Raw genomic sequence first — 18,188 nt, forward strand, 5'->3', positions numbered from 1 at the left:
CCGTCCCGCGCCCCCGCCGCCCGCCGCGCCCCCCGGCGCCCCCTCGGGCAGCCCGCAGCTGCGCTGGTGCGCGCTCAGGCTGACCTGCAGCTGGAAGCTCTTCCCGCACGTGGCGCAGGTGAAGGGCCGCCCTCCCGGAGGGGCCGCGGGGTGCTTCTTCAGGCCGGGCTTGTGGCCGAAGCCTTTTGTCCGGCCGGGGTATTTACAGGGGTCACTGAAGGGTCTCGGGGCCTGGCTGGGGTCCAGCACTGCCTCTCCGTTGTCGGGAGTGGTGTAGGGCACCCCCTCGGGCCCAGTCCTTGGGTTCAGGCCCACGGGGGGTTTACACCTGAAATTCCAGCCCCACCGGACCCCCCCAAAGAGCCAGTCCCCTGGAGGGGTCTCCTCTTGGGCCACCGCAGGGCTGAGCTCACCCATGTCCCGCTCGGGCCGGGCGGGCTCTCTCAGCCCCAGCACGGGGTCCTGGCTGGGGAAGGAGCTGCCCTGGCTTTCCCAGGCTCCTTCCTGGACCGGACTAGGGAAAAACCTTGTGGCTTGGCCTGGTCCAAACAGGGTCCCATGAGCCTCTAGGTCAGTAGGATGCACTGGGGTGGCCACCACCTCCTCTTCCTGGACTTCTGTTTTTATCACAATTTTTACATCTGCTGAGAAAGACAGAAAGACTCCGCATCATTCTGTCCCCGTGCCTGCTTAGGGAAGGAAAACCCGATACTTCCGTCCGGCTCTTAGGCAGCCACTTGGCTCCACAACCACTGCTGAGCCCGACTTTCCCAGCCTCAGGGTCTGGCTCAGCCGAGCATCCTCCGGGCGGGCATGGGGCTGCCTCAGACTGCGGGCGAGGACCTTCACCGGTAAAGCCACCATCCCATCTGCTCACCACGTTCCGGGTTCACCTTGGCTCTCAAGGCGAATCACGGGTTTATCCTGAGGCTGACCACTGGCGGCAAAGTAGCCAAGGGGCAGAAGCCCGGTGCGGGCTCCGGTGGATCTGCGATTGTACCGTGCCCCCCGCCCAGCTGTGGCCTTCAGGCAGCTCTCTGACCAACGGCCCGTCTGTGAGTACCCTATTTCACAGGGGTGTATGAGGATTAAGCCCGATGACACATCTGAAAGCACTTAGCACGCTATTTGAAAGGCGGCGAGCGCTCGGTAAATGTGGCCAGCCAGCTAATGATAAAAATATTAGTAAAATAGTACAAATGTGTTTGATTTTATATAAATGCACTTGAATCTCACATCCCGAAGTTTTAGATCAGGGACCTAGGCTTTTAGCACATTTGGGGGGGGCTAAAATATGATGAAATAATTAAAGACAGACAACTGGCCTTCAAAACAGAAGTGACTAGAAGGCCAATACATAAATTTGGTAGTTGCTCTTCCCAAATCCGGCCTTCAGACACCTCTCTTTGGTAGTTAAGAAGCGGTTCTGGTTTGTTTTTGGTTTTTTAGCGCCAGCGAGGAGCCAGGCTTGCTGAGTCTGGGTGGGAGGTACATCCTCTCAAGGGATCAGCTTCCCAGGCTTGACTGGTTAAGACCACCTGAGAGGGACAGCCGGAAACATTCTCAAGAAAGGCTGTCCAAGCGTAAGAATTTGGAGGGAGATAAAGGACAGACTGTACAGAGGCCTAACATCACAAACGCCTAATGGCCTGTTGGCCGAAAAATCAGGGCAGTTCACCAAAGTGATGGCCCTGGGCTGAGGCAGCCCCCCAAGAAGAGGGACCCTTTCCCATCCCCATACCTTCCGTGGACGCTGCTGTGTTGAGCTTCAATGTCCCGTCGGAGCATGCTGAAGAAGGGTGGTGGGGAGGGAGGTCCGCCTGCCAGGAAGTGGGTGGGATAGTGGTTGAAAAGTTGGAGTGGACACCTGCAATGAAGAGAGACCAGAGCCCGTGGGTTAGGGGAAGGAAGGGGGCGGAAAGCCTGTGCGAAAGGAAGGGCAGGGTAGACCCCAAGATCCCACCGGGGCCTTTCCTGGGGGAGCGTAACAGCCCCACCTCTCCCGCACCCAGGTCTCTTTTGCCTCTTCTCTGAGGCACCAGGAAGCTCAGATGTTATTTATTTCATAGAGGCCTCTTGAATGTGAGGCATCTGGCAATTTGAAAGCGCAACGGTGGGGGCAAGAACGGGAGCGCAGCTGATGAAGGTCAGGCAGAGATATCAAGACAAGAGCATCAAACCCACAGTGGGGCCTGCAAAGCAGCATCTGGCACAGCCCTCTGCCTTCAGGGGAGAGCACTTCTGCATGAGTCAGGCCAGATGTGGAAGAGCCCACGGCTCCCACTGGTGCTTCCAGAAGCTCCTTCCCCGCACCCCGCCCTTAGTCCCTGCATCGCGTTGCCGGTGTCTGCTCTGGTTGCGGCCACTCACCAGAGGCAGCGTCCGTAGACACGTCTCCTGCTCCGGAGTCCAGCTGGCTGAGGCCCCACGGCTCCTCCCCGATATCTGGCTGTCCGGCTGCCCATGCCTCTACCCCCAGCGCCTGCTGCTCCTGGAGTTGGAGCTCGCCCTCCTGCTTGATCTGCATTAAGAGGTCAGGGGCAGGAACTGGGGGCCCCGAGCCTAAGAAAGGGAAAGGGCGTGAACATACAGCATCAGGGCCCCTCGGGCCTGGGGTAGACACACATCTAGCCAAGGACGTGGGCATAGGGGCTTACAAGGGTCAAAGAGCAAAAGAACCTGGTGGGAATGGAAGGCCAGAGCAGTGGGGACAGCAGGGCCTTCTGGGCGAAGCATGAGGTCACGTGGTATCGAGCACAGGGTAGGGTGGGAAAGCATTTTCAGGGCTGGGCCTCTGGCCCATCCATGCAGGAGACTGAGCTGCTCTGGGCACGTCCTGCCCTCACCTTTAACACAGAAATGCTACATAAAAAGTCACCCCAAATATTCCCCCAAACCTTACCCCCATACCTGTATATAAGTGAGCATAAAAGAAATATTCCAGATACAAGAATCAAAGGACAAATGCAAAGTCAATCAAGAGTTCAAACAGGAGCCAAGTGATCCAGGGAGTTGCTGGAACAGGACGCAGGCCTCAGGGGCTGGGCTTTGACGCCCAAGCGAGGCTGAGAGCCCTGCTGAGCGCAAAGCCAGGAGCCATGAGGCTCGGTCCTAGTGAGCTGGGGACTAGAAGAACTCCATCCACCTGAGGGCGCCACCAGGAGCTGCCACCTGTCTAGGGCCATGCGTGGGATGGCCACCCTAAGACTCTGGAGTTTGCCCACGTACACACAGAATTCATACCACCCACACGGTGCGGAGACCCGAAGCTGAGAAATCCACAGAAACACGGGCTGACCACCCCCGCAACCCAGGAGGCCCCCGGCACAGGAAAATGCAAACCTGACCCCCAGGAACACCCCCACAACTCAGGTCCCTATGAAAAAACTAAACTGACAATCAGAAGAGGAGCCAAACAACATGAGAGCTGTGGCCAAACTGACTCCAAGAACTACAGAAAAAAGAACAAGCGGAAGGGTCTGGGGACCTAAGTACCACCCTGAGAGTTGGCACACTGTGACCTGTGCCCAAGGCTGTTTGGTGTCACGTCACACCACAGAGTGGCCTGAAAGCCTCCTGGCTGAGGCCGCGGCAGCCCCGAGGACCAGCAAAGCGGACAGAGCCTCCGGAGGACAGCGTTTTCCACGCAGCTCGCAGGCATCCCTGAGCTCACCACTACAAACCACCACCTCGACAAGAAAAGCAGTCGCCTCGGGGGTCAGCAGAGGTCACACCCCGCAGGATTCGGCCTGCAGAGACGCTGGGCACTGGAACGCCCATATACAGAATATGAAGTTTAGTATATTTGGAAAAATAAAAAGGGGGAGAGTCTGGTAAATAAGAGACTACCCAAACTGACCTATCGGATTTTGAAAAAGAACAAAATCTAACTTTAGAATTGTAAAATAAAATCATTGAAATTTAAAAACCCGATCTCTAGGTGAAACAACAGAACGCAAACAACCGAGCCGAGGACAGTGCGCTAACCAGAAGCCAGGTAAGAAACGACGGACGGAGCGGAAAGTATGAAGAGACGTCCACCATCATGAAGGATAGTACGAGAACATTCCAGAGTAAACGAGCAGGGAGAAGGCAGGCAAGGCGGTATTCAGAGAGATAAGATTGCAAAATTTCCCAAACTGTTGAAAACTACCGATGATGAAAGCTGGATCTAGAGAAAGAAATCCATGCCCAGACATGCGGTAGCACTGCAGGCCCCTGCAGTCAGAGGCCATGTGCAGGAGGACAGGGCAGACCGCCCACAGGGCCACAGTGGCTAGACGCTCGGCTCCCCTCTCAGCTTCATCTCAGCAAAGCATCTCCAAGGGGCTGGGAGAAAACAACATTCACATGAGAATCCATATCCCTCGCATACAGAAATGGAATGAGTATTTTCAGACACGTAAAAACTCCTATACAGGGGCGCCTGGGTGGCATAGCGGTTAAGCGTCTGCCTTCGGCTCAGGGCGTGATCCCGGCGTTGTGGGATCGAGCCCCACATCGGGCTCCTCCACTATGAGCCTGCTTCTTCCTCTCCCACTCCCCCTTGCTTGTGTTCCCTCTCTCGCTGGCTGTCTCTATCTCTGTCAAATAAATAAATAAAAATCTTTAAAAAAAAAAAAACTTCCTATACAAACACAAACTGAGAGTCTGTCACTTACAGACCCACAGAAGTCTTCTAACGGATATATTTGTAAAGGAAAAAAAACCCTCCTAAGGTCACCTCTAAAAGCACAGAAACAGAACATATAACTTCCAAACTGATTAAAAATAATAATAGATGGGGGGCGCCTGGGTGGCTCAGTCAGTTAAGCGTCTGCCTCCAGCTCAGGTCATGATCCCAGGGTCCTGGGATCGAGTCCCAAGTTGTGTGTGTGTGTGTGTGTGTGTGTGTGTGTGTGTGTGGTCCCTGCTCAGTGGGGAGTCTGCTTCTCCTCCCTTTGCCCCGACCCCCACTTGTGCTCTTTCTAATGAATAAATAAAATCTTAAAAAAAAACACGAAAAAAATAGTTTGAGAAAGAAAGAATCTAAATGAAGAACTCTCAGAGGAAGGTTAGTAAAAAAGGAAATACAGAAAATGTGGTCTAAGGTCTAAACACAATTCAAGATGGTGGGTGAGAGTCCAAACATACTAGCAACCACAATCAGTGTAAGCGGGTTGGACCAGCACTGTGCATTGGAGAAACCGTGCAGGCCACATAGCTCATTCTAGGTTTTCTATAGTTATGTTCAAAACAAACAAACAAATAAATAAAAAGAAACAGGTGAAATTAATTTTAATATTTTACTTAACCCAATATAGCCAAAATGTTCAACATTTATGTATTTCATCTTTACAGCACTTTTTAAGAATTTTTTTTGAGAGGGAGAGAGAGCAGGAAATGAGGGGGAGAGGGAGAAGCAGACTCCCCGCTGAGCAGGGAGCCCGACACGGGGCTCAATCCCAGGATCCCGGGATCATGACCTGAGCCGAAGGCAGATGCTTAACCCACTGAGCCACCCAGGCGCCCCGTTACAGCACTTTTGAAGTGACCAACAGCCACATGTGGCTAGTGCCCACTGTTCTGGACATTCAAAAGGTAAAGGTGATCACACTGAAAAGGAACAAGAAACCTAGCTATATGCTGTTTGCAAAAGATGCACCTAGAACAGGAGGATGCAAGGGCAGTGTGAAAGAACAAAAGCCAGATTAAAGACATTTTTAAAAAAGATGTAGTTATACCATATCAGACGAAATAGATTTTGAAAAGAGAAATAGTCACAGAAATAAATAAAGGGTCACTGTGCAATGTTACATTGACCAGAAAGAGAAAATAATTCTAAATGTTTAATCCAATACCTTGGCTTCAAAATAATAAAGCAAAACTCCAGGAGAAATAAACAACTCCCAACTTCTCAGTGGGGGGTTTCAATGCACCTGTTTCTGTAACTGATAAATCCAGCTGACTCGAGGTCACAGGCCATTCGAGTAACACTATTAACAACCCGATCAGATGGACACAGTACAACCTAAAGGGAAGGTAGACACAGTTTTTCAAGCCACACAGATGGGGAAGGAAAAACGAACACTTTCTAGACCAGAAGGCTAAATTCGGTAAATTTTAAAAGATTTGTACTTTATATACTTATTTTCTAACCATAACGTTAAGCCGGAAATCAAGAACAGATATCCCCAGACTCCTCACACGTAAAATTTAAGAATATGTGTTTTTTCAATAATCCAAGGCCCTAAAGATAAATGACAATGAAAGTGAGAAGATATGTGGACCCCAATGCTAATGAAGATATTATTTATCAAAATGTGTGCACTGCATCTCCCATGGTACTTGGAGGGTATTTTATGACCTCGTATGTTTGTATTAAGGAAGAGAAGACAGGTCGAAAATTAAGGGTCAAGTAATGCAACTCCACTGACTCTAGGATAGGAAGTCCCCCACTGGACCACAGTGAAGGGACCTGTCCCCAGCAGAGCAACAGAGACAGCCGGGCCCCTCAGGGTGGCCAACTGCCCAAGGGGAGGAGGATGGATGGGCAAGGACTGTGCTTGTCCAATTCTGCTCCCAAACTCTCTGATGAGGTATGTTCCTGGTGGGCCCCATGGAGGGATGCCCAGAGGCAGGGTGGGGGGGGATGTCACAGAATTGAGCTCCTACTGCATGAGAACAGGCACTGGGAAAAAGGAGGTCCCTGCCTCCCAGCCCTGTGCAGACGACAGTAACAAACAGAAAAAGCATGTTAAAAAAAGGCACCACTGGGGCGCCTGGGTGGCTCCGTCAGGTTAAGCTTCCAATTCCTGACTTAGGCTCAGGTCTTGATGTCAGGGTTGTGAGATGGAGCCCCGTGTCAGGCTCTGTGTTGGGTGTGGGGCCTGCTTACTATTCTCTCCCTCTGCTCCTCCCCTCCCAGCTCTCAAACTTCCTCTCCAAAACAAAACAAACACCACCACTGACAGCAGCAATTTAAAAAAAATACAAGGAAAGAATATAAAAAAATACAAAAAAAAAAATACAAGGAACCTAGGAATATATCCAACAACAAAAAACCATACAAGATCTTCTTTGGAGAAAATTCTAAAACTTCACTGAGGCACGTAGACAGATGAGCTAAATGGAGGGGGTTTAGGACATTCCCCAGTAACGTGCCTCAACACAGAAAAGGGGTCCGTTCTCTCCAACGTGATTAATAGAGTGAATGCAACTCCAACCACAATCCCAACTGGATTTTTCACAGAACTTGTTATAACATAATTAGCAGATGACCCCAAAGAGCAAAGGGAAAGAAGACCCAAAGCACGAATGAGAAAGAACCAGAGTCCTGACCTTCCACTGCCACTAAGAGCTTGAATGTGAGAGGCAGAACTTCCAGAAGCAAACGTGAGACGGTGTGTTACTGCCTTGAGGAAGGGGAAACTGCTTACTTGTTTATGACATAAAAAGGAAAACCAAGTACATTAAAATCAAAAGCATCTGTTCTTTAAAATATACCATAAATGGAGAAGATATTGGCAATAAACACGCCCGAGAAAAAGATTAATATTCAGAACATGAAAGGAGCTCCTACAAATCAATAAGTCAAGGGAAAACAAAAGAAAAACGGACAAAAGGCATAAATAGGCATTTCACAGAAGAGGAGAGATAAGTGGCCTATAAACAGAGGATATAATGCTCAATCTCATTAATTAGGATAACGCACACTTTAAAGTAGGAATTTTAAACCGATGCGCTCCCATCAGACGGGCAGCGATGAGGGTGGGAGGCGTTTCCAGGGCTGGCGAGGATGAGGGGCGGTGGGCGGTAGGGCGCCCTGGGTCTACACCCAGAGAAACTTTTACACGTGCTTCCCAGTTTTCACAACAGCGCTGTTCCTAAAAGGGAACGAGTTAGAAACAGCACCAACGCCCATCAACAGAGGGAACGCACGCACCGTGTGGCCATGGTAAAGCAGAAAACCACGGGCTGGTGAAAAGCAACGAGGGCAGCTGTGCCGCGACGACATGGGACAAGGACTCTCCGAAACAAGGGCCAGTGAGAAAAGCAAGCTGAAGGAGACTACGGATGGTGTGAGGTCATTCATACAAAGTTCACGATGTCATGTAGGAATCAACACATACGGAATACAAATGTAAAGAGAAGCAAGGGACGGATCACATCGCCTCCTGAATTTTCCGTTTATCTGTAAAAGGGAGGGAGGGGAAAGGGATCAAGAGAGGGACCGTGGGGCGATGGAAGGTTCTGGTTGTGATCTGTTTCTGATGCTGGGGTATTGAGAATTCTCTAAGGGTTACATGGATTTTATTCTGTATGGCTTATTTATTTTTTTTAAGATTTTATTTATTTATTTGTTGGGAGAGAGAGAGCGAGCACAAGCAGGGGGAATGGCAGAGGGAGAAGCAGGCTCCCCTGCTGAGCAGGAAGCCCAATGCAGAACTCCATCCCAGGACTCCGGGACCATGCCCTGAGCCAAAGGCAGAGGCTTAACCAACTGAGCCACCCCAGGCGTCCCCTGTACGTATTTGTTAATGTTATGTATGATGTTTAAAGAAACAAAACACAATACTAAAGAAAAAAAACCCCATTTGATACAGCAGAATACATGGTCACAGTAACTTCAACCAGAAGTGGAAGGAAACATCTATGAACTTATAATAAGAGTATCGCCAAAAGTCAATGGCAAAAAGTATCCTTACTGTGAGACCTTCGAAGCACCGTGCAGTTAAGGATGCTGGTTATCTCTGGGACGACTCAACAACATCCTGGCCAAATTGCCGAACAAGAAAAATAAAGCTATAACAATTTTAAAAGCAGAGATAACTTTTGTGTTACCTGAGGAAGGTACAACTGTCTACAGAGCAAAATCCCTGAGAATCTGAACTGTCGAGTCCATTACTAGAAATAATAAGGAAGTTGAGCAAAAGCGGTCTTTTACTAAAGAAAGTCAACAGCAGAGCTATGGACTTGTGATAACTATTTATTTATTTATTTATTTATTTATTTATTTATTTTTAAAGATTTTATTTATTTATTTGACAGAGATAGAGGCAGCCAGCGAGAGAGGGAACACAAGCAGGGGGAGTGGGAGAAAGAAGCAGGCTCCCAGCAGAGGAGCCTGATGTGGGACTCCATCCCGGAACGCCGGGATCACGCCCTGAGCCGAAGGCAGACGCTTAACCACTGAGCCACCCAGGCACCCCTGTGATAACTATTTAAAATGTAGTTAATGTGAAAATGCCATTCACAACAGAAACAACAATCGGAGAAAACCATGAAGACTGTTCAGCCCACCCTTCACTCAGTGAGTCTTCCCGGGAGAGGGGCTCGTATTGTGAGCAGCTAATTCTCCAGAAATGAAATCATAAAGTAAATGCAGTTCCAATAAAAATTCCAGCAGGATTTTCTGAGAGCGTGACATGAAGATTCTGAAACTCATACAGAAGAACAAAGGTCCAAGAATCGCCAAGAAAAGTTTTGAAGAGCAAGTAGGGAAGGCTTAGTCTTCTAGATATAAGGGCTTCTTAGGAAGCTAAAACAGAGAGCGTTGGCATAAAGCCAGACAAAGACCAAGAAACCAGAACAAACAGCCCAGAAACTATGTGCATTCATGAGAACCTGGTTGCTGACCAAAGTGGCATTACGAATCATTGGAGAAAAGACAGAATATTCAGCAGACTTTGTTGGGAAATCAGATGTCCTTGTGGGGAAAAGAATTTAAATTCTCCCTTGCAACCTACACAAATATTAATTCTTGGTAGATTGTAGACTTAAATGTGCAAAGCCAAACTTTGAAAGTTTTACAAGAGGATGGAGAAGAATGTCTTTCTGACCTGGAGTGAGGTAGGGAAGGCGATCCTAAGAGAGAAAAAGCAGATCATAAAGGAAAAAAACTGGTAGGTTTGACTGTCCCCAAAATTAAGACTTCAGGACAAGCACGACAAAGTTAAGAGACCTGCCAGAGACTGACAGAAGATATCTGTGATGCAAATAACAGATGGAGCGTTCAGATCCAGAACCTATAGACAGAAGCCGGAATCAGTGAGAGACTGAAAAGCAACAGTGGAAAAACAGAAAAAGCCAATTGACTGAAGAAACCAAATAAACACGAAAAGGATGCTCTGCTTCACTAAGAGTCGGGGAAACGCAAATTAAAACAAGATGCCATTTCGACCTCCATCAGACTGGCAGGACGCTAATGCAGAAGGAGGGCAAAGATGTGAGACAACGGGCACTCGTAGCTGCTGATGGCAGCAGGACCAGCTGCGTAACCATGGCAATGGCGGAGGTGCAGACAAGCACGCCCCCCGACGCAGGGGGTCCACCCCGGTCTGTTCCCCAGAGAGGCCTCAGCGCACGGACACAGACGCACAGGGGTAAGACTGCCCACCGCGGCACCACTCGTGAGAGTGAAAAACCAGTAACAGCTGAAGTGCACATCACCAGACCAGTGGAGAACGAGCTGGAACGTAGTTGCTTTTGGGATATTAAGCAGCTGTTAAAATGAATGAACTTGATCTATCTGCATCAACAGAGATAAATCTGAAATACACGATATTGAGTGATAAATATAATGACGTTTATACCATTTCTCGAAACACAAAACCATATCATATATTGCTTATGGCTACATAGGTACGTAATAGTTTTAAATGAAAGTTTTAAAATGCGTTAGGAAGGGATAAACATCAACTTCAGGACAACTGGTTACCTTGGGGAGGAATGAGACTGGGAATTCTAACAACGAATTTAACACATATATTTTAACACAAAAATATTTTAAATTACGTACACTACATACATTCGACAAATAATTGTTGACTTCCTATTCTGTGCTAGGCAGTATTTGAGGTGCCTGAAATGATCATACGAAAAGAAATAAAAGTGCTTGTCCTCTTGAAATTTACATCCTAATGGGGAGAGCCCAGTTGGCCATATATTCATCTATAAACATGAAATCTATCCTCTCTCTTTCTGAAATACATGTAATATCTATATCTCTATCAATGTAAAATATATGTAACAATCTAGAAATACACATAATAGATGATGCTCTCTGCTGTGGAACCAACCAAAGCAAGGAAAGGAGGCTGGAAATTCTGGGTGGGGACAGGGGCTGCAATTTTAAATAAAGTGATGATTTAAATGTTAAATAAGCAGAGCCCCAAAGGAGGTAATGGGTGGAGCACTGGGAGGACCTAAAGGGGGTTCCAGGCAGAGGGCACTACAAGTGCAAAGGCTTGGAGTCCGAGTCCAGAGCAGCCAGGAGCGCTGGGGGAAGCAGCAGGGGGGAAGCAGCAGGGAGGACAGAATGGTGGGAACAGAGGGAGCGAGACACAAACGGAAACATGAGCCAGTCTGAGTCGTGGGAAGCCAGTAAGGGGATTTGAAGGAAAGGGCGCAGGGCTTACTGGGGGGGGGGGGGGTGGCGGGNTAGTGCAGGAGCGGGTAGGCTGGTTGGGAGGTGAGCGGAGCGATGGGCTTGGGTGGCAGGGTCGAGGAGATGGGGTGTGACAGCATTCTGGACAAGTCTGAAGGGAGGGCTAGCTACTAGGATCTCCAATGGCCAATGGCCGCGCATGTGAGAAAGGGTCGGGGCTGACCCTTGGGTCAAGCAGACAGGCCAGTGGTGTGGGAGTGCTGTGAGTTCTGTTTCTTTTTTTTTTTTTTTTTTTTTTTCAGATAAACAGTATTTGTTCAACGTGAAAACCATTCTAAGCTCTCGAGCCAAAAAACAGATGGTGGGCAATCTGGCCTACGGGCCACAGTTTGCCAGCCTCTGGGCACCTGAATGGACCAAGGAAATGCCGGGTGACTGGGGCGCAGACCCAGACTGCAGGTGAGAAAAACAGGGCTGTGCTGGGGGGGGGGGTCTCTCCAGCCTTGNCCAGCCTTGTGCACCTGCATGGGAACAGGTGGGGGACAGGCAGACAGATTTAACCAAGTTTATGGTTCTGCCAGGTGAGCACAATGACTAAGAGGGGCGAGGGGGAGTCTGGACCAGAACCTCGGCTGGGCAAAGAGGGCACTCCGGACCAGCTGGGCAGTGAAAGGGCCAGATGCTGGGGTCGGGGCACTGGGAAGAGAGATCTGCAATGATGGGAGGGGCACTGGGGGGCTGAGCTCAAACTGAGATGATGGGAAGGGTGCATCACTGTCGGCAACAGGGGAGTGACCTCGGGGTGGGTGGTGGAGAGGGAGTGGAGGTTGGGGTGCTCAGAGGGCTGTCTGTGCATGCTGCCCTCACCAGGCATGATGGCAGGAGCAGAGACGGGGTCTGCAGCAGGCGGGAGGAAGACGGGAGGCATCTGAGTGAAAGGTGGGGGTTTCCAGGGAGGAGAGGAGACCAGCACAGAGGCCATGTGGAGGAGCAGGACGCTGCTGCCTTCCAGGCGGGGCTAGGAGGGACGTGGGAATGGGGTGGGCCGCAGCAGATGCAGGGCCCCTGGAAGAACCAGGGCTCATCTGGATGGGAAAGGGCAGGGATGCTCTGGAAGAGCCTGAGGATGTGAGGTCTTGCTGGGGCAGAGTTCCCCGAAGCCCGGCGGGAGAATTTAGGAACCGAAGAGAAGTGGAGAGGAGGTCGGCCAAGGAGATGCACAAGCCCAGAGGGGGTGAGGCGTGAGCCGGGCGTTCCCGCCTCTCCCGCTGAGGTGGGTGGGGGGCAACGGGGTTCTTGTTGACAGGCTTGCGGCACAGAGTGGAGTTTGTGTTGGACGGGAGAGCGTGGTGGGGGTCCTGCCAGCAGCCACCGTATTTCTGGACCCCTTTTCACTCCTACGAATGAGGGGGTGGGAAGTAAAATGAACCACCCACCCTGGACCTCCCCCCGAGGCTAGGAGACCGGGCTCCGTGTCAGAGCCCTCTTCTCCACGGAGACAGCTCTGCTTAGTCATCTCTCTGTCCTCCACTTCCAGCTCTGTCCTTGGCACCTAGCAAAGTCTCAGAGGACATCTGTGGAACTAAACTGGTGAGCGCTCTCCTGAGCACCGATGGAATGGCCGGTTCTGTGCGTGCGCTGCTCCGGCAGATGAAACACCACTTGCAGTCAAACAGCGAACACGCAAGACGCATGTCATTAATCACAAATGAAACACAGCGAGACTTTTCAGTAACACTGGTGTTCAGATGCCAGGGGAACCCAAGGCAGGTGGGACAGACCCGGCGGGTCTGTGCAGAAAGCAGGCTCGAGCCTGCAGAAGGGGGGGTCTCCTGGTCAGGGATGGACTGTCGCATCCCCACACCTGCCGGGGGGCTTCAGTTCAGTAACCTGGCTTCTCTCACGCATCTACCTGTCCCTCCCTTAACTTTCAAGAGTGCTGACTGGCTCCAGGAAAATCCGAGGCAGTGCTATCAGGTATCCAGATTCACCTTAAATCTGTCGTTCTAGTCGTGTTGAAACATGTGGCCAGCCAATGGGACTGGCTCCTGGATGGGGGCAAGGCTGGCTCTTCATACAACTGGGAAGAAATTAAATTTTGTCCTGGACAAACTCCTACCTTCTCTATGAGTGTCCTCCCCCCTCTTCCCCTAATTGTGTGCACTGGCTCTAGCTCTTCCAAGACACTAGGTTTGCTGCCTGTTTCCACGCTGGGAAGTATTCCTGGAGTGTTAGGGGAACAGGCCCTAGATCATAACTCAAATATTAAAAAACTTAGATTTAAAACATTCAAGGCTGAGGCTTCTCCTCGGCTCTTCCTGGAAAGGTCATGCTCTCCCTGACCCTCTAAGGGAGTCGAGGGGACCCTCTATTTCCACCTGACTGCCTGGTGTCCCTGGCTTTCTGTCAGCCCCTCACCTGGACTCGGGTCCACAGGAACATCTGGAACCTTGGGGCCAGTGCGACGCCAGCTGCACGGCTCCTTCCCCTGTTCAGTCTGGGAGAGGACCTCGGGCTTGGAGATGGCGTAGTCTGAGGAAGGACATAAAGGTTAGCTTTTGTCATGTGGTTCCACTCAGAGCTGGGGACACGCAGCCTAGGAATCCAAGAGTGGCCAAGAAATGAAACTTCTGGATTAGCATAGAGCACTGGTTCTCAACCATGGGCCATTTTGTCTCCTAGGGGACGTTTGGCAGTCTGGAGACATTTTTGATTGCCATCCCTGGGGGCTGGGGGTGAGGTGCTCCTGGCGGGTGGGTCAAGGCCAGGGTGCTGAACACCCACACTGCACAGACAAGCCCACAACAATCACCCGGCCCCAACGTCCGTGCAGGCCCCACACGACACGCCGGTAGAGCCTCCCCGTTAAGCAGCAGTGCATTTCTTCAAACCGAAACAGACCATCATGCCTGCATGTTCCCTTCCTCACCGGGCCTGACTTATCGCCTTTAGATCTGGGGTCACACAGAAGCCATCCCAAGAGGAAAGCAGCCCAGGCAGGAACAGCCTCTTGGGGCTGCCACACGTGGACAGTGACAGCGGCCCCCGCGTCTGAGGGAGCAAAGCCTCGAGGCATGACGACAGCGCTGGCCACGGGAAGCATGGTCTGCCCATATTCTCCCCTAACCCAGAGGAGTGTGGCCAGAAAGGTCACGGTTCCCTGTAAGGGAAGGCTAAAGGAATGGGGGTCGATTACATCCTGGACCCGAGAGCAGCCCAACGCTTCAGACTTGGTCTCAGCAGGACAGAGATGTCCATGCTCCGGGCCTGGTTAGGAGAAATGCCACCACCCCTCTCTGTCTGGCCACCCATGAACTTCACCAGGTTGAGGGGGCTACCTGGTGCTCCTTTTTAGTGGAGGGGGAGATAATTCTTTGCACGGTCAGAGTTTCTAGCAATTTACATATGGTCGCGATGAAAAGCACCAGCATGGATAGGTTTGAGGACTCTCAAAATCACACTTAACAGAAGAATGAGTATCATGCCTTACCCAGGGACACCAGTGTCTCGTAGTTGCCCCGCATCACGTGCTTGTAGAGCTCCTTCTGCCACTCGTCCAGCTTGCCCCACTCCTGCTCAGAGAAATACACGGCCACGTCATCAAAGGTCACGGGCAACTGGAACCACAAGTGTCACGCACGCTCACCCACACACTTACAGGCACAGTCCCTTGGGCTGCCCCACCCCAGGTGTCCGAGATACCTTGGGGGCCTCCCCCTTGCTGCCCGGGGGCAGTCGCAGGATCCAGAAATTTCGGTTTCTCAGCAGGTTCTCCATGTTCTCCAGCCGCCTCTGGAGCAGCCCGTACTCCTGCAGCAGGGTCCCCAGCACGGCCCACTTGCCCTCCAGCTGGTTCCCGAACTCCACGGCCGTCTTCTCGCAGTCCGCCAGCTTCTTCTCGGCCATCCCCGTCCGCCCTTCTAGGGAAAGCAAGCGGGCAGCCTGTGATTCGATCTTCCTCTCCATGGCCTGAATTGTGGCTGCCATCGTCCACGGAGAAATCTTTCAGAAACAAAGAGAAGTCCACCATCATTCATTCCATCCACCGCATTCCTTGAGCCCCTCTCCCCTAGGTGCCGGGGACGCCCTGGGCCACGTGCCCGATCTCAGCCTAGGATCAGGTCCTCTAGGTAATTCAGACACGGCCGACGTACAGGCAGGTGCCTTCCCTCCGGGCTCAGCTCGCACCGCCTGGGGAACTCCTGCATCTGCCTGGACAGGCTCTCTGAAGGCAGTGTTGCAGCTTTTTGCGGCACAGTGCGTGGCCTGTGGAAGGTGCTCAGTGCAATTCTGCTAAATAAACAGTGACTTAGCACCGCTGGGGCATTTCAGTGGATAAACAGTCAACTGCAGATTTACGAGAGGCCAGCCAGCACCTCCCATCATAATCACACAGGAACTGTCTACGGATGATGACCTAGCAAAAAAAAAAAACAGCTGGTTCACTGAACCGGCACAAACATGAGAATTGCTCAACTGCTTTTTTTTTTTTTTTAAAGCATCTCGTGTCTCTTTTTAATAAACATAAAAATCAAACAGCTAATCCCTTCCCCGCAGTGCCATCTGATTTTGTCCCCTTCCTAGTTGCTCCTCCCTAAACTAAAAATCACCCTTACTGCAAATCTCCACCAGCCAAGAGTTAGACTTTTTGACCCACGTGGCATGGGGTCCACTGGGCCCCGAGAGTCTGTTTCTCTCACTGTCCCCACCCCTCCCAAGGGGAAAATTAGTCTTTGACATTTTTGTAGCTACTCTGGGATCAGTGACACATCTTACAGATTGGTGAGGAAGATAAAACATAGGCCATGAGGTTAGACTTTTATACATACGACCACGGTCATAAGGCTTCCCCCAAGCAGTGACTTACTTCCCTGTTGCTAGAAAGTTCCCATGTAGCTTGAGTGACCTGACTGGCAGTTGGAGACCCCGAGGAAAGGGCACATTTTGCCTTGGGTAGGGGCTGAACCACTTGACCAACCCACATGTGAAGGTGGGCCCCCTGGGTCAGAGAGGAGGTCCAGATATCTGCGTCTTGTCCTGGCTGTGCCTGAGGACACATGTTTCCTTACAACATTCTGGAAACCATTCCCAAACAAATGTTTGGTGACTATCTGCAAAATGTAGAAGTGACGAGTAGGAAGCAGCTTGGGCTCATTTGGAGAAAGTCCTTGAGAACTACAGCATAGGCGGACACCTCCGAAAACAGTAAGCGGAGACTGTGAGCAGAGGCCAAAACACTGGCAAGCACCATCAGCACTTCCGTGCTTGTTTGGAGGGAGGCTGCACCAGGTGACCTCTGACCTGAAGAAGGGAGGGCTCTCCCTGGGGAGGAGCTGGATGGGCAGAGAGCTGCTGGAGGGACACAACTGGATGAGGGTGGGACTCTTGCTCTCAGGAGGTAGGTGCCTGTGCCCCGAGGCTGCAGGGACTGCGCTGGGCTGGCACCCTGGGCCACAGTCTACAACAGTTGCCATTCCTTCCCTTGCCCACTTGTCCTTTCTGATCAATCCCTGACACCTGACCCCGGCCTCCAAGAGTTTGCTCCAGAAGTCTCCATTCGCTTCGTCACCCGGCTCCCCGGCTACTGAAATCCTATTCGGCCTCTGAGTGCACTTGACTGCCATAGGACTGCAACCTTTGCGTTGCAGGAAAAGGACACCTGAATAACCTCCTTTCTAAACAGTAAGGCACACAGTGTGCTTACCATTTTAACGGGGCAGGGAACCCTGTATTGGGCCTTCGCACTGTTTAGGGGGAGTTTGTGACTGCTTCTGTTCAGGCCCAGTCCTTACTAAATGGTGGGTGGATAATATGGAGCTGTTCTCAGACTCCTGCCAGAGAAGAGGAAACCGTATGCTTGAGAGGAGCTGAAGGTAAGAGAACTCCAAATCCTTCAAGGACCCCCCACCATATGATGAAGTCCAGGCATTAAAACCCCTTCCAGCTCTCCCCGCAGCCTTCTCTCCCACTGCCTCCCTACCAAAACCATCTTCTGTGGAGCAGGAACTGGATTCTGGTCCTTGAACACTACTGGCACTGCCTTCTCTCCCAGCGCAAGCTGACCTCCACACCTGAAAAGCTCCACTGGTCCACTCAGCCTGATGAAATCCTAGCCTTCCCTAAAAGCCCAGCTCAAATCACAGAAGCACAGGCCACAAAGGGGTGCCAGCCCCTCCCTCTCCTTCCCCTGCTCTCCCACAGCACCCTTCTATCTCAATGCAAGAACCACTCACCTCTGTTTGCACCATTATCACCAGTGTACCTGCCTGCTTCCCCCAGCACACAATGTGTCCCTGAATACAGACCAACTGTGTCTTTTCACACACTTTCTAGCTGTGCGATCCTAGGCAAGTTAACTTCTCCAAGCCTCGGGGTTTTCTTTTGTATGACGGAACGAGCACTGCCCCACAGGTTTGTTGTGAGGACAAAATAATGCCTAACAGGGCTGGTGCCTGCTTGCTTCTACAAGAGGGAGCAGCTGTCTTCCGCCCCGACCTCGATCGAGCTGGGCACTCGGCGTGTGCGGAATCGAAGCCGCTTCGGACACCTCCCAGGTGCCACCAGGCCGCTGGGGGGAGCTGGGGGGTAGGGAACGCTGAGGCAGAGCGGTGGGCAGAGAAAGGAGACGCGGGGTGGGGGGCGCGGAGATGAAGGGGCCAGCGGATGGGGCGGGGGCAGGAAGCCGCGGAGGGCTGCAGGAACTCGGCGTGGGGCGGCCTCCGCTGCGGGGTCGGCCGGTTCCGCCCCGCTCAGGCTCGACCGCGAATGGGGGGCCCGGCCGGCGGGCGCCGTAGGCCCCGGCGGACCCCGCGTCCCACTC

General features: G+C 51.6%; 1 protein-coding gene across 1 annotated transcript in view; it reads right to left on the minus strand.

The window, feature by feature from the left end:
- ZNF746 (zinc finger protein 746) overlaps positions 1–15,355 on the minus strand; it is a 15,783-nt gene extending 428 nt beyond the window's left edge. The window contains exons 1-7 of the mRNA XM_034649020.1: positions 15,071–15,355; positions 14,859–14,985; positions 13,787–13,900; positions 2,371–2,562; positions 1,742–1,867; positions 878–1,064; positions 85–514 (exon numbers count right to left, since the gene is read on the minus strand). Of these exons, the coding sequence (XP_034504911.1) occupies positions 85–514; positions 878–1,064; positions 1,742–1,867; positions 2,371–2,562; positions 13,787–13,900; positions 14,859–14,985; positions 15,071–15,355 (1,461 nt within the window). The remainder of the gene's footprint in view (positions 1–84; positions 515–877; positions 1,065–1,741; positions 1,868–2,370; positions 2,563–13,786; positions 13,901–14,858; positions 14,986–15,070) is intronic.
- Between the last annotated feature and the right edge of the window lie 2,833 nt (positions 15,356–18,188).

The sequence above is a fragment of the Ailuropoda melanoleuca genome, chromosome 1, assembly GCF_002007445.2.
Source record: "Ailuropoda melanoleuca isolate Jingjing chromosome 1, ASM200744v2, whole genome shotgun sequence".
Classification (NCBI taxonomy): Eukaryota; Metazoa; Chordata; class Mammalia; order Carnivora; family Ursidae; genus Ailuropoda; species Ailuropoda melanoleuca.